The 16298-nt window shown below is 46.3% G+C and overlaps 1 protein-coding gene across 1 annotated transcript in view; it reads right to left on the bottom strand.

Annotated features, from left to right (window-relative positions):
• Positions 1-16298, bottom strand: part of LOC147905951 (alpha-mannosidase-like) — a 263387-nt gene that overhangs the window by 197335 nt on the left and 49754 nt on the right. The window contains exon 12 of the mRNA XM_087375828.1: positions 14869-14958. Coding sequence (XP_087231954.1) covers positions 14869-14958 — 90 coding nt within the window. The remainder of the gene's footprint in view (positions 1-14868; positions 14959-16298) is intronic.

Genomic DNA, 16298 nt, shown 5'->3' with positions numbered 1-16298 from the left:
CTATTCTGAAAGCTTGGGGCTGCTTCAAGAACACACTTCGCAGAGTTCCACCCAACTCTCATGAAGAAATTCACAGACAGCCAGTAATGTGGAATGACTCGATTTTGGATGATCATGATAGGCCACTTGGAGTGTCACATTATATGCATTGCTCTAGATGGGAGAGGAGACCTGCCTCTACGGTAGGCGCCACATTGGGATAGTTTTCAGATTTCCACAGTTTTGCGGAAGAACTTTTGGCGTAGGCTTTGGAAATCCCTCAGGAATAGAAAGATCACTCTTTTCTTTTGGCTTTATATTCATGGAGGGACTCCAGGGAACCTATGGAGATCCAGGTTTGGGGCTGACCTTACTTGTCCTCATTGTCACATGGTAGTTGAGTCAGTACAGCATTGCCTTTGGGAGTGCAGATAGGCGAGGACGATCTAGAAAGATGTTGCTGGGATTTTCAGTATCTTTCATACAACACTTTTCTATATGACCTGGGGTTGAGTGGCTTGGTTATCTCTTACTGGCCCACGGGTGTTCTGCGAGGGACATGATCCAGATCTAGCTTTCATTGTACATCGACACTCAGTGGAGTCGTGTTCCCTCCAGGACGTTCCCGTCACTCCTTTCAGAGCTGCTCATGCCCCAGTAGATGCGTCTTGGGAGATTTTGGCTAGCATTGCAGCTTGGCATATTTGGAGAGCCAGATGTACAGAGGCGATGGAGAGTATCCAGGTTCACCCTTCCCAGACTATGGCCACTATTTGGACCGACACAGTACACTCTCTGATGGCCATTTGGGCGAGCATGCACGGATCCTCCAGAGCAGCCATAGCCAGGAGAGTTACTTTTTTCAGAGTTTGGAGAGGATCTCCCTTCTTCTCTGAGTCTCCTTCAGGGTTGAGATGGCATTTTCAGCCTCCGCCTTGGATCTTTATTAGCTCATTTTGAGCTTTTTTTGTCGTCATGCATTGCATGATGTACTCCCGCATTTGAGCTTGCTCTCGCGGTTTTCTTTCATACTTAATGAAATAATTTTCTTGAAAAAAAAAAGAAACTTTAGCTCACACAGATTGCTAATCGGCCACCTCAGAAGTGTAATAGCTGATTAGGGGAAGAGGCTTCCTTCATGTTGCACTGGGCCTTGAAGGTAGGTATTGAGGCTGTCATGCCTCTGATGTGCCATCGTATGGACGAGGACTACTTCCCCTCCAAGCTTCGAAATCACTGGACATCAAAGATTTTGTTTAGGATCCCACTCATAGGAGGCCTTGCTCAACACCCCCCCTCCTCCCATGAGCTGGTCTACCATGAGTTGGAACGTGCATGGTCTTCATGATTGTGTGCATCAACAACCATTGGAGAAGATACTTTGTTGGGAGTTCCAGAGGGCCCGAGGAGGGGGCTCGAGGTGTGGTCCCCCACAATAGACAGGAGTGGGGGCTGTATTTTAGTTTCTCAAGCAGCAGCCATAGATGCGTTTGACCAAGGCGAGCTCATCATAGGTCGGGCTGTTTGGATGGATCCACAGATGGGGGATTCTAGGATTGGGAACCTAATGTGTACACCCTACTTGTCGATAGCAGCACCTTGCTTTCTCAAGGCATCTGGCTTAGAGCCTCTCAGACATTGACTCGTGCGGTTGTTGGAGGTGACTACAACAACCTAGAAATCGTGGAGGACAAGCAAGGAGGAGCTTCCTTTTCAGAGATGCTTGTAGAGAGGAGCACGTGAGAGAAGTTCATTTTCGCAATCAGTGGTTGGGCCCCGTGGAGAGAGGAAGAGTTCTCCAGACTTCCTAGTAGCCTTCTTTTCTCCTTCGGGAGTGGAGGCTGGATGGCTTGCTAGAGCCTCTTGATAGATTTTATGTGCGAGATTGGGCATTGCACGGAGGAGAGGCCAATGGTATTTTGGCAGGTACGATGATGTCAAATCGCTCCCCCCGTCATACTTCACTTAGAGCAGCCCCGTTGTAGACTTTCCTAGAAAGGGTTTGGTATACCTTATGCCTTATTCCAAGAGGAGGAGGTGCAGCATGCAGTGCATGAGATATAGCAACAGCCAGAGAGTTCTTGACACATCCCAGCACTCCTGAAACCCCTGATCTGCAAAACAACCACACACAACATCAGATCTGAGCAGGCTGCTCACCACCCAACCATGACATCTACGGGATGTGATCCTGAATCAGAAGATGTCCCCTCCGAGCCACGAGCTCAGCTACTAGCACGAACTCCCAATCAGATCCAAACCAGCCTGGTGTCCCATACCACCAGGTGGCGCTGTGAAGCCCTGGATCTGCCACTGGGCCTTGGGCTACGCTAAGATGCAGGCGCGCATCCGCGACTCAATCCAGGATCAGACCTAGCACCTAGGAACAAAACTTGCTCCCATCGGCTCACTGAGAACTGAACCTCTGGGCCCTTTATATAGACTCGGGCCCCAAGCGCCAAAAATAGCGAAGACCTCTAACTGGTCCGTACCCTTGCCACTCAACCTGAGAATCAAGCCTACCTAGCTCTAAGCCTCCCCAGGCTAACCTGAGCTAGTTCTGTGTACCTAGTACACGTCAGATACCAATCCGTGCACATGACATACTCCCCCTCCTCTAAGAACTCACTCCTCAGTTCGCTAAGAAATCTGGAAATGTTCTTTGGAGGTTTTGTAATGTCTCCCATGTTGCATCCTCCTCAACACGATCCTTCCACTTGATCTTGTATTCCGTGATAGTACGATTACGGATCTGTCTTTCGCGAAATTCAAGAATACATTCAGGTTCGTGAGGAATAAAAGTTAAATCTGTAACTTCTATAATCTCATGAGGAGAAACAAGTTGATCATCTGCACCCAAGACTTCTTTCAGTCTACTGACATGAAAGACTGGATGTACTTTAACATCAAAAGGCAATTCTAGTCAATATGCAACTGGTCCAATTCGTTTAATGACCTTGAATGGGCCACAGTATCTGGGGGATAATTTCAGAACCAAACCAGTACTTAGGCTCTTGGATTCCTTAGGAATTCTCAAATATACCATCGTTCCTTCAGAGAACTCTCTGGGTGAACGATGTCTATTAGCATAAAATCTGTCCCGATCTTGGGCACTCCTAATAGACTCCTTGGCAAACTGCAACATTTCCTGCATATCTAGCAAGAAATTCTTAGCAGCATCATTTTGAATCCCTTTTAATCCAACCATAACTGGTGACTTAGGTTGAAACCCGTACATAAGCATAAAAGGACTGTAACCTGTACTAGAATGCTTTGCACTGTTGTAAGCAAATTCAATCATAGGTAGATAATCTTCCCATGAAGACTGTCTCTTAGATACATATGCCCGAAGCATGTCTTCAACCAACTGGTTGACCTTCTCTGTACTGCCATCGGATTGTGCATGATCCGAGGAACTCATACTTACAGTAGTTTCCAACTTCTCAAAAACAAGTGTCCAAAAGTTACTTGTAAACTTTGAGTCCCTGTCACTGACTATGTCAGATGGCAAACCATACAGCTTGAACAAGTGGTCCACAAACTCGTGAGCCAACTGAACAGCTGAAATAGTTGTTCTTGTAGGTAAGAATCTTGCCATTTTTGTCAAACGGTCGACTATGACCCAAATAGAGTCATGACCCTTGCGCGTTCGAGGCAAACCAGTAATAAAATCCATGGAAATACTTTCCCATTTATTACCTGGAATCTGTAAAGGCTGTAATAAGCCCGCGCTTCTAAGGCGTTCAGCCTTAGTAACCTGACAAACCCGGCAACCTACTACATAGTTCTCTATAAATGCACGCATCTTAGGCCAATAAAAGGTATGCTTCACAAGAGACAGAGTCCTATGTATACCTGGATGTCCCGCACTAGGAGCATCATGACACTCCCAAAGAATCTTGGATTTAAGGTCCAGAACATCAGGCACACAAATCTTTTCATTCCGGAACAGCAAGCCGTTCCTAATCATCCACTGACCTCCCGCCGCCTGTATCCTAGGTGGCACAATCCCTGAGTCCTGGTCAACCATGGAGCTCCCATCCTGGACTCTCTGCCAATAAGAACTGAAATGACTATCAGTTGCGTATAGCCCTCTCAAGGATTGAAATAGGTCTGAGGATATTTCCGTAAATGACAAAGCATTTACAAACTTAACTCGACTTAAGGCATCCGCCACACTATTCAACGAACCCTTACGATAACGTATTTCGAAATCAAAATCCTGCATTAATTCTGCCCATCTAGCTTTCCTTCCTCTCAATTCTGAGCCATCACACACATACTTAATTGACTGATGATCAGTCAATACAAGGAAATTTGAACCATACAAGTAGTGTCTCCAAACCTTAAGAGCATACACTACAGCATAAAGCTCCTTCTCGAGTGTGGGCCAACGATACTGAGTGTCGTCTAGCTTCTTACTCTCGAAAGCTACAGGCCTGCCCTCTTGGAATAGAGCTGCCCCAATCGCATAATCACTCGCATCGGCCTCTAAAACATAAGGCCGGGTAGGATCGGGTAATGCAAGAACAGGTGCTTCCTTGATAGAAAACTTCAAGGTTTCAAAAGCCTTGTTCATGGCATCATTCCAAGAGATTGGCTGGGTAGACCTGCGTTCACGACCTTTCAATATGTTGGTCAAGGGTGCCGTGATATGTGAATAATCACGCACTGACTTCCGAAGAAATACCATAAATCCTAGGAAAGAACGAAGTTGTTTCACAGTCTGAGGGATAGGCCATTCTAAAACCTTCTGGATACGATCCAAATCAATGCTAATACCTTCAGAAGAAATCTTGTGTCCTAAGTAAATGATCTCCTTCATAAAGAAGTCACATTTACTCATCTTGGCATAAAGCTTATGCTGTCTTAGAACAACTAAAACAACCCGGAGGTGTCCTATGTGATCCTCAAGCGATTTACTATATACCAAGATATCATCTAAGAACACTACAACAAATTTGCCCAGAAAATCCCTGAACAAATCGTTCATCATCTGCTGAAAAGTAGCAGGAGCATTGGTCAAACCAAAAGGTAATACGAGGAACTCGTAATGACCATACCTAGTCCAGAATGCGGTCCTATCTATGTGTTTAGCATAGATACGGATTTGATGATAACCCGTACGCAAATCAATCTTAGTGAAATACTTCGCTCCGGCCAAACGGTCTATCAAATCATCGGAACGAGGTAAAGGATAGCGGTTCTTAATTGTGACTTTATTTAATCGTTTATAATCTATACACATTCTCCAGGAAGAATCTTTCTTCTTTCTTAAGAGGACAGGTGCACCCCAAGGTGATTTACTCGGGCGGATATTGCCCATATTCAGGTAATCCTGAAGCTGGATAGCTAACTCATCCTCCTCTACCTGGCTCATCCTATAAGGTGATACACTGATAGGTTGAGCCCCTGGGACTAAGTCTATGCGATGATCTACTGCCCGTTCTGGAGGTAAACCTTCCGGCAATTGAGCTGGGAATACGTCCTTAAAATTATCTAACAACATTCTCAATTCACGGTGTTCAAACACACTTAATTCATTCTTGTTAATTACCGAAACAACAAATGAAGAAAGTGGAATCAAAACACATTGATAGACATCATAATGAGAATTATTTAATATATTCCGAAGCTGAATCGCAGATACAATAGGCCCCTGAGAAGGGGGAATTTGATCACACTGAATACAAAATTGGGTGTCCGTATCTACAAAAGAAAGCGTATGCTCCTTCCATCCGATCTGAATATTGTGGGTTTTAAACCACTCTATCCCGATCAACAAGTCTACATGCTCCAGATGCATAACATAACATATAAGAGCTCCCGTGTAGGCCTGAATCCGGATAGGAAGCGCTTCAACCTTGCGATCCCAAAACTGCTTCCCAGCTGGAAGCTGCACCTCATAGGTGTGGTCGCTAGGTACTGTGGACAGCTCCATCTTCTGCACAAATTTGTAATTAACAAAATTGTGAGAGCTGCCCGGATCAAAGAGAATGTGAACCTATTGGTCCCTAACTTCTCCATAAACTCAGAAAAGATCATGGGAACCAAACAACGAAGTATTGAAAGTACAATTACAAGAGAGTGGGCAGGTAATGACATTTACTGAAATACCTGTCATCGCGACTTGGTTTGCTCCCTTGGCTGCGATGCGTGGACCCGCCTGGAGCTTCGGTCCTAGCACCAACTTTTGGTTCTTCCGCTTAGGACACTCATTCTTTGTGTGGCCCCGCTCCTCGCAATAGAAGCATCGTCCTTCTTTCTTGAGCCTCAGAGTGCGAAGGAAACGGGCTTTACCATTCTTTGCTGGAGTTAAGCTTTTCCTGGAGGCGTTGTCCGTAGACTTCATCTCCGCAATACCAATCGTATGCTGAAAGAACTTGCGTTTGTTCTTTCCACTCGTATCGGTAACTGTGGTTGCCTTGGTACCGGCCATGGTATCATCATATATGCATGCATATGTCATGGCCTCCTGCAACGTTGTGCACTTGTTGTTCTTTATTTACAACTTGTAGGAGTCTGGCAAACCATCCACGAAGAAACCTAACAAGGTCACTGGATCCATTTTAGTGGCCCTGGTTTGCAGATCCCGAAATCTTTGAAGATAAACTTCAAAGGTCAAGTTTAATTTTGACATATCAAGGGCCTTGAGCTTGCCAACGATATCGTAGTCATCCTCCTTCTTCAGGAACTCCTTCCTGAAGATGCCCTCAAAATCTGTCCAAGTATCAGGCTTAGGCTGGAGTTCTTTCCACCATAGCAAGGCTTTACCTGACATAAACCCTGCTGCAAGCTGGATCTTTTTCTCATCTGGATAGGGGTGGAATTGGAAGTGTACCTGCCACTTGTGTAACCAAGTGTCAACTACCTCCTTTGTTCTTGACTTTTGGTCACCCGGAAAAGGATCTGGAGTTATATTCGGGCCTAGCACTGAAGCCATGGCATCCACATGCGTGAGTGCCTGTACAGTGCTAGCCAGAAGGGTAAGAGTTGCTTGAATCCCCTGGAGTTGCTGTGTCAACCCCGATTGATTTGCATTGACCTGCTCAAATTTTCCATCTAGAGCAGTCGTAAATTCACTGAAGGCCTTTTTGGTTATCAGGTCGTCATAGAGACCCTAATCCTCCTCTCCCACAGGAGTGTAATCCAAGTCCTGCTCTCCCATGGTGAACTTGGGATTTGGAGCATCAGACATGGCTGAAATCTAATTTGAATACAAACTGAGAGAAATAATTGACTGAAACGAAGCACAGAGGAGAATGGAGCAGAAGAAAACCGTCCCGAAGGATGCTGACAGAAGGAGATGCTGGAACCTGGCGAATCAGAAGCCCACGAATCCCGAGACCTTTCCGAACCCGCAACCGGATACACGCGCTGCTGAAGTGGCTGTACGGTCTGCTGACGTGGACTGTACGGCCACTGACGTGGACTGTACAGTCGCTGACGTGGACTGTACGGTCGCTGACGTGGACTGTACGGCGTCCGTACAGTCTGCGGGTACTTTTTTGGTGCAGGGAGTGCTGACGCAGGGCTCGCTGCAGCGGGATCTGTACAGCTGGCGCTGACTGCGGCGTAGGCTGGCGCAGGGTATTCCGTACAGTTCCGTACGGTGCTGATGCAGAGCCTATGATGGCTGTCGCAGGCTGACGCTGGCAGTGTACGGACGCTGCAGGCTGTACGGTGCAGAAGTAGAGCTGGCGCAGGCAAGTACGGCTGACGCAGGCTGGCACAGGCTGGCTCGCAATTCAAGGAGCTGCTTCGAGGCTCTAGGCTAGGCTTGTGGGTAGGCTGGTACCCTGCCCCCATCTATATAGGGAGCAGGGCAGCCTTATTTGGAAGCACTACTTCCAAAAAAGGCCAAGCTCCCCTAGCTTTAGAGGGGGTGCTTTTTCGAAAAAAACACCCTCTGCGCAGGCTGTACTCAGCCTGTTCGCTGCCCTACGAGCCTCTCCTTGCCCCCGCCTGATTCCGTACTGCCCTGGGCGTCACCTCTACACCTCCCTTTCAGCTTTTTCGCCTCTCTCTCCTACCTTTCTGCTCTCTCTCCCCTTCCTACAGCCTTCTCTCACAGGCCTTCAGGGATCTCGATTTTTCTCTCTCCTTTTCTTCTTCCTTTTCCCAGATATCTCTCCACCCCTCCTATCCCAGGTATCCAGCAAAAACGCAGCAACAAAATTTCGAAATTTAGGGCATACCTGGAGGAAAAACTCGTCAAAAGTTCTCGCATCAGAAGTTCCTACCTCAGGAGCCGGCTCTGATACCAACTGACACATCCTAGCACTCCTGAAACCCCTGATCTGCAAAACAACCACACACAACATCAGATCTGAGCAGGCTGCTCACCACCCAACCATGACATCTACGGGATGTGATCCCGAATCAGAAGATGTCCCCTCCAAGCCACGAGCTGAGCTACTGGCACGAACTCCCAATCAGATCCAAACCAGCCTGGTGTCCCATACCACCAGGTGGCGCTGTGAAGCCCTGGATCTGCCACTGGGCCTTGGGCTACGCTAAGATGCAGGCACGCGTCCGCGACTCAATCCAGGATCAGACCTAGCACCTAGGAACGAAACTTGCTCCCATCGGCTCACTGAGAACTGAACCTCTGGGCCCCTTATATAGACTCGGGCCCCAAGCGCCAAAAATAGCGAAGACCTCTAACTGGTCCGTACCCTTGCCACTCAACCCGAGAATCAAGCCTGCCTAGCTCTAAGCCTCCCCAGGCTAACCTGAGCTAGTTCTGTGTACCTAGTACACGTCAGATACCAATCCGTGCACATGACAGTTCTCCCGAGAAAGGATGTGCTACATGGGTGGCAGATTTGATCTAAAGGAACAGTGAGAAGCTTTAGTCCCAAGCTCTACGATGGCGGGCGGCACACTATGCAGGATTGAGAGAGCACGTTGAGACAGGATTTAGCATCTATAGAGTTCCTCAGAGAGCAGGATCCAACATCCTAGCGGGTCATAGACCATTATGAGAGCACGAGGCTTGAAATCCAATCCCAGTCTCGACGAGGCAAGATGGGGTGAGATGGTGCCTTTGGTTATGGAAGGGCCAGCCTCTCATAGAGATACAATGAAATCCAAGGGGGTGGTTTTGGCCAATTTGGATACGGTAGTCGGACGGGGTAGAGGAGGTGCCCTTTTCCCCCCATGCAACTCAGATTGGGTGGTGTCTACACCTAGAGGCGGCAGCCTCGTCCCCATCTAGGGAGTGGCCTTGGTTGGAGCAAAAGGTTCCCTTGGAGATCGTTTCACGCTTTTTGTCACAACTGCAGACCAGCCACGGGCCTCGGAAGATTTCCTATGCCTTTTGGATGGTGGCACATGGAGGCTTGCCTAGTGGCTCGTGGCTAGAGCAGATGCAAGTAGATGGTAGATGCCATTGTTGCATGGACAGAGATCAAGAGACGATTCCGCTTTGTCTTTGGGGCTGCCAGTAGCGTAGAGGATTCAGATGGGAGCCCTCCGCATCGTGGCCAGCATACAAAGGATGCAGTGAGACCACTTGGGGGATGGTTGCATGCCTGACAAAGGGAGTCATGCCTTCTCCATCGACCTATGCTCTCCAGCTTACAGGATTAAGGGCCAGCGTGTTCTCGGCATTGAGGCGACCCTCCTCCCGTACGCCCTCCGCCTTCTCCAAAGGAAAGCGTATGGGAAACCCTGTCCAACATCACTGCTTGGAACAAATGTGATGGGAGAACATTGGGTTCTGCCTACGGCCACCTTGGTTGCCATTTGGCAGGATATTATCGTGCCATATGGGACCACTGGACTCCAGGTTGTAGAGAGACCGTCACCGCCAAGTGTTTCTGCAACGCTCGGCCTGCACATATCTTCTATGTCATTACTGCGAGAGGTAGTCACTTGTTGTACAGTCCCCCACCCTAGCTATTAGCCCATTTTTTGGAGATTCCCTAGGCAATGAGCTGGTTTCTCTGGAAACAGGCTGGCTTTTTTCAAACCTTCAGCGATTTGAAATTTTCTTCGATGGCTGAGCTGAATCAGTCCTCAACTAATGCCACCAAATGAAGTTTTTTTTTGCCTTTAACAAGGCTTGATCCCCATCATGCACAGCAACATACATGTTCTTTCTTATCTATTCTTCCTGCAATAACAATCCCACTGGTGAGGCAACTGGCCCTGTGGAGGTGGTAGCTGAACAGAGAAAGGTTGTACAGCAGCTGCACAGCAAGCGACTGATCCAAAACAAACGTACAATAGTATTTCTTGCAACAAAATTGTGCCCCCTAACTTGAAATGGAGCTTGGGAGGTGCTGGAATGGAGCAGGGAGATCCATGGGGTGCTAGGGAAACCTGGAGCTGATACCAAATGTGAAACATGGTGGGAGGATTGGCAGTGGAGAAAACGAGAGTCAATGTTACGAGAATGAAATACAAGGCTTGTCAAGATGATAGGACCTTAGGACAACCTAAACTAGGGTTAAAAGCCACCCCCCCAAACTCAACCGCTAACTATTAAAACCTTAGATAAGGAAAAAAGTGCCCCTACCCTTCTAATTAATTATTACATTGGCAGCGCCTTAATATGCCAATATTTCCAACAATTCAGATTTAATTATTCATACAAAATTTGAGAGCCAAGTGGGCAAATTAGAGTTGTCATTTATTGTAGAAACCTGTAATGTGAGCTTAAGTCGTCAGGGAGGCAACATTTGTTTATTGCATTAGGGTGGCATTCTCTTCATGAAAACTCTGTTGACCCATTGCATTCCAACTACCTGCTCCTCTTGCATTTTTGTTGCTGCAATCACGAATGAACCCATATGCACGGAGGAGTATAGATATTAATAGTGCATCAGATCATGGGATCCAGTTTCTGTTCTGCAAATTGAGGTCGTCCCCCCCTTTTTTTTTTTTCAAAAAAGAGACTTCTATTAAGTATTAAAGAAAACCGTTAGAGCAAGCTCCATACGGGAATACGGGTTACAACATGCAATGCATGAAAAGCTCAAGAGCCAAAAAGAAAGGATTGGGGCTGATAGTGCCATCTCTGATGGGATATCTCAAGGTGTATGCCCCAGGCACACCTTAGGTTCTATGTGTGTGTGCTAGAGGCACAGTTAGGTGCCCATAAGCACTGTTAGGTTGTGGTAGATGCCACATAGGATGATTGAGAGATTCTAGGAGCTGATTGAGGAGATGATTGTGGAGTTTGGTGGCTCATGTAGAGGTGCCTACATATGGACCTCACCCTTCTTCATTCTAATGCATTCTCTCATTTCGTGTTCAGCTTCATGCTTTCCTTTCACTTCTCCAACATGGTATCAGAGCACTATGATCCTCCTTGAGCCCATTTATGCCATGTCATCATCATCATCTTCTTCTTCTTCTTCTTCTTCTTCACCTTCCTCTCCATTTTGCCCCTTTCTACCCAACCACTTGGAGGGCTGAGTTCTCTACCTACAAGCAACCATTCCCAGAGTCCTTCTGGCTGGAGAGACCCTTCATATGGGCGACCTTCCACGTCAGAGCAATTAGGCAATGGTGCCCATAGACCTGCGCAACAGCCGCCTTCTTCCTGACGCTATTTCATGCAATACGACTTGCTAGAGCAACCATTTCAAAATTCCTCTGAGCCACGCTTGCACAACAGCATGAGCTAGCCCCTGTCCAGATTTGAAGTGAAATGGTCCACCAGGGAGGGAGAAACAGACGAACAAGCTCCTGGCTATGGCGACGTGACGCGGCATTTCGCCTTTCTTCTTCAGTGGCTCTTCTCTGGTATACCAGCTTTATTTCTACCTAGAAAGCTCTCTTTTCTTTGCTATGAAGAGTGAGATAGAAGCCCTCCAAGATCAGGCCTCTGTTTTGGACATTTTTGACAATGTTGTGAGTTTGGTGCTACATTAGATGCTACTTTGGTATTTCGAATGTTTTAAAGTGTTGAATAGCATCAGTATAATTGTGGCTACAACTTTCCGTTAGGTTGCTATACCTGGATTTGCTTGGAATACTTTCATTTAGCCACCTCTATGAAGCATACAAGTTGAAGTATCATTTCCATTATGATTTTTAGTATGGAATTTGGTTACAAGTCTTTGCTACACTAAATGCTTGTACTTTGAAGCTTTTCAACTCTTTCTAGCCTTGTAAGAGAGTAGACACTGCCCATTTTGGGTTAGACCCTCTCATGGCTACCTTCTTGAATATTGATAAGTTCAATGGTAAAGGCTTTCACACATGGCAGATGAAAGTTAAGTTTTCATTGATGAGGAAAAACCTCTGGGGGCTTGTCAAACCTGCTTTAACTTCTTCTTCAACAGCCTCTAATGCTAGAGAATCCTTAGCTCCTACACGCCCGACACGAGATCATGCTAGAGAGGAGAAAGCCTATGGCATTATTGCTCTTGGCTTAGGAGATGACTATATTCATCACATTTCTGATTTGGAGTCTCCTTCTGAAGCTTGGCAGAAGCTTGATATTATTTTTGGTGCTAGCTCTCACATCTCAAAATTGTCACTTAAGATTGCTTTCTTTGAATTGAAGATGACTAGTGGCACTCCCTTGGCTGCTCATGTCAATCACATGCGGAGTCTCATGACTCAACTTGCTTCTATCAACTCTCCAATCACTACAGATGATGCAATGGCAGTATTGCTCAAAAGTATGCTTGAAGATTATGATCATGTTGTTACCACATTGAAAAATCTTCCTAATCCTACTCTTGAAGGTCTTATTACTGCTCTTCAAGAAGAAGAAAGGCACAAGGAACTCCGGAGAGGCAATGACACAGCCTATGCCATAAAAACTCAAATGGGCAAGTTTCAACCTTGCAAACATTGTGGGAAGACTAATCACCTCTCAAAAGATTGCTTCAAGATCAATCCTTGCAAATATTGTGGCAAAAACAATCACCATGAAAAGTTTTGTAAAGCCAAAAAGGAAGCAACTACAAAACCAGAAACTGCCAATTGATGTGCCTCCACAAGATGAGGCCTCCTATGATGATTATGCTTTTTGAACAATCTCCATATATGCTCCAAATCTCTCTTTTATGTTGAGTCAAGGCACTCTACCTGGATAGTCCTCCAAAATGAATGGAATAAACTATTGTGTTCTTTGTAAACACCTCTGGTCACCATATGATGTAGGCCATGTGTATGTGTTTTACTCCATGGTACCTCCTGCAGACATTGTGTGCATGTACATGCAGGGGAGATAACCATTGGAAGGTCTTATGTATCCCTTTGTTTACTTCACACCCTTGGGAACCCTTGCTAGCATGAGATCCTAGCCATAGCACCATGAGATGGCATGAGAAACTATGAGACTAGATGTATCCTTGACATAGCCTGAGGCATTCCCTTGAGGGGGGGTTTGATGGGATATCTCAAGGTGTATGCCCCAGGCACACCTTAGGTTCTATGTGTGTGTGCTAGAGGCACAATTAGGTGCCCATAAGCACTGTTAGGTGGTGGTAGATGCCACATAGGATGATTGAGAGATTCTAGGAGCTGATTGAGGAGATGATTGTGGAGCTTGGTGGCTCGTGTAGAGGTGCCTACATATGGACCTCACCCTTCTTCATTCTAATGCATTCTCTCATTTTGTGTTTAGCTTCATGCTTTCCTTTCACTTCTCCAACAATCTCAATCCGGTAGCAACCTCCGAGAAAAAGGGAGAACCCCTCCAAACTCGAAGAAATACAGTCCTCCTTCACCACTGGATGCCAAAGAATTATCTACACAATAAATAACCAACATCCATTGAATCTTCTCTAAACTCTCAACCCCAATGGAATAAAAGAGAACGAATGTGTGCTACAGCATCAGTAAATGCTTGATCAGATTTTCCTAAAGAAAGCAATCAAGAAGTAGGTAACTAGGGGTACAAGGAAAAGAGGAAAGCATCAACGGTGGAACTGGAGCAGGGCAAGGCAGAGAGGAGGAGGTGAAGGGCACAGGGTGGGAGGAAAGGAAAAGGAAGAACAAAAAGGGATGCATGGGTGATGAGAGGGAGGTGCCAAAATAATGGGGGGGGGTACAGGCAGCAAGGGGGCACAGGGAGGAGGGGGCAGAGATGTGCAAGTAGGTGGCAGAGAGAATGTGGAGGCAACAAGAGAGATGGCAGGGATAGAGCTTGCAGCCAGCTGGGGCCAAAAAAAGGAGGGGGTGGAGATCATGCAGAGGCAACAGAGATGGACTATGCAGCTAGCTGGGGACTAGGAAGAGAGGGGATAGATGTACTAAGAGAAATCTATACACAAAGAGCGGTTTGTCCTGAGGGGGAGCTAATAGGGGAAGAAGTGGAGGAAAGAGGGGGTGCAGTCTTGGAAGGAAGAAGAAAATTCTCTATAGCAAGCAGGAGAAAGGGGGTAGCTATTGATTCAGAGGAAGATTCGACACACAGGCAGGGTGATGCAGGAGGAAAGAAACAATATGAAGCCAATTCAAGACGGAGAAAGAGGTTCCATCTCGCATGCAAGACAAAAGGAGGGCAAGTCATGGACTTGAGGACACAGCCCCCCTGCCCCCTTTCCTGGATGTGCTTCAGTCAAAACAACCTCATTCCATGTTCTTGCTTCCCTCCCTTTTCCCAGGCCCCATGTTCAGTCCCTCTCAGTCCTTGTAATGTATTATTTTTCGGTTGCTCAGGTCATATCACATGCATAATAGTTCCCAACTTATTCGAAGAAATTGCTTAGGACTAAAGGTTTCATCCTGAATACCTCCCTCCACTTGTCTACTTTTCACTATTTTTCCATAATATGCCAAGAAACGTCACAGTTCTTTCCTTATTGTCATACAGCGCAGTGAGGTCCATCACAACCACTTCTCATTAGGTCCAAATGCTTGTTCAAAAAGAAAAAATATCCCTAGTCTCATAGAAGGCAGGATGCCTATTACACATACCTGCTCGAAAACTGTACTTGTATTATCACATCTGCTGCTTTTGGTAGTTTCAACCAAACAGCCAAAAGCAAAATTCATCACAGTCTCTGCCTAAAATGTCCAAAAATGGTGAATTAGAAAAGCTCAAAATTTGCAACACTACCAAAAGCTCATGAAAACCTACAATTATGTTAGAAAATAAATCAGAACAAATCAGATTGTGCCTAAAATATCTGGAGATCTGGAAAACAGTACAAGAGATACAAACTCGATTATGACTTTTTTTTCTCTTATTCATTAATTAGGTGCTAAAACAAGGACACGAATGAAGCTAGAAGATAGGCTAGGTCTCTGTGGCCCTTGCAATTGTGTAAAATTTTGAGTTTAGCAAAAGAAACAAGATATAGTCATTATGTACATTTGAAGACCAACCAAATCATTGTACTGTTAAGGAAGAGGAAGTTATTGCAATCATGTAATCGTGTGCTCTTAACAAAGGATATTTTGAACCAAACTCCATCCTTACCTTATAAATTTGGCATTCTTAAGGGCTCTAGAAACCCACAATCCACTTTATGCGGTAGAAATCTCCAGCTTCAAGGCTAGCAAGCAATTCATCAAGCTCATTGACTGACCATAAACTAAAGCACACTAATTGATAAAAGATACAGAGCAAAAATACCAGCCGAAGTCCAATTTTGCAGAAAACAACCAACATGTATTCATTTGATCCATTCCATGAAGAGGAATTAGATGATTGAAAGGAGACAAGCGCAAGTTTAAGTAAGAAAGCGTGAAAATCTTGCATTTCACAATGAGCAGCTCAGCTGAATTACAAATGAAACTACAAGTGTTAGCTCACACACTAAATGTCCCCTTACCTCCCAACAAAAAGAAAAGGAAAAAATTTGGTGATAAAACCAGAAGTGAAACGATGTTGTCCAAACCTACAAGATCCTGCAAGGTCATTCCATCTTTCAATTCCCTCTCAATGGAATGATTAAAGTACTCAGAGTAAGTGAGAGTACCTAGGGTACCTGAAGTGACATGGTTGCCCATGTTCCTTCACAAGGTGGATTTAGCAATCTATGGGAACTTTCAAAGCAGCCGTTTCTGAGCTGCCTCCCCCTCTAGCTGCCCTCTCTCCTCCTCTGCCAGCCCCTCCCCCTCCCTCTCAGCAAGCGCCCACCCCCCCCCCCCCTCCCCTCCTCCCTCTCAGCCCCTACCCTCTCCTCCTCCTCTCCCCCCTTGCAGCCTCTCCTCCCCCTCTCCTACCCCCAACTGTCCCCTCCATCTCCCCCCTAACCCGTCTACCCTCCCCTTCCTCCCTACCCTGTCTACCCTCCCCCTGGCCCCTCCCTTCCCCCACCTCTGCTGGCAGCCCTCCTGCCACCATCGCCAGCAAACTCCCCCCCCCCGCCTGCTTTTCCGCCTCTCCGCCCCCCGGCAGC

This window comes from Dipteris shenzhenensis, chromosome 1 (genome assembly GCF_047967505.1).
Source record: "Dipteris shenzhenensis isolate YYH24624 ecotype China chromosome 1, Dip_SZ_1.0, whole genome shotgun sequence".
Classification (NCBI taxonomy): Eukaryota; Viridiplantae; Streptophyta; class Polypodiopsida; order Gleicheniales; family Dipteridaceae; genus Dipteris; species Dipteris shenzhenensis.
This window is presented reverse-complemented; position numbering and strand designations above follow the sequence as displayed.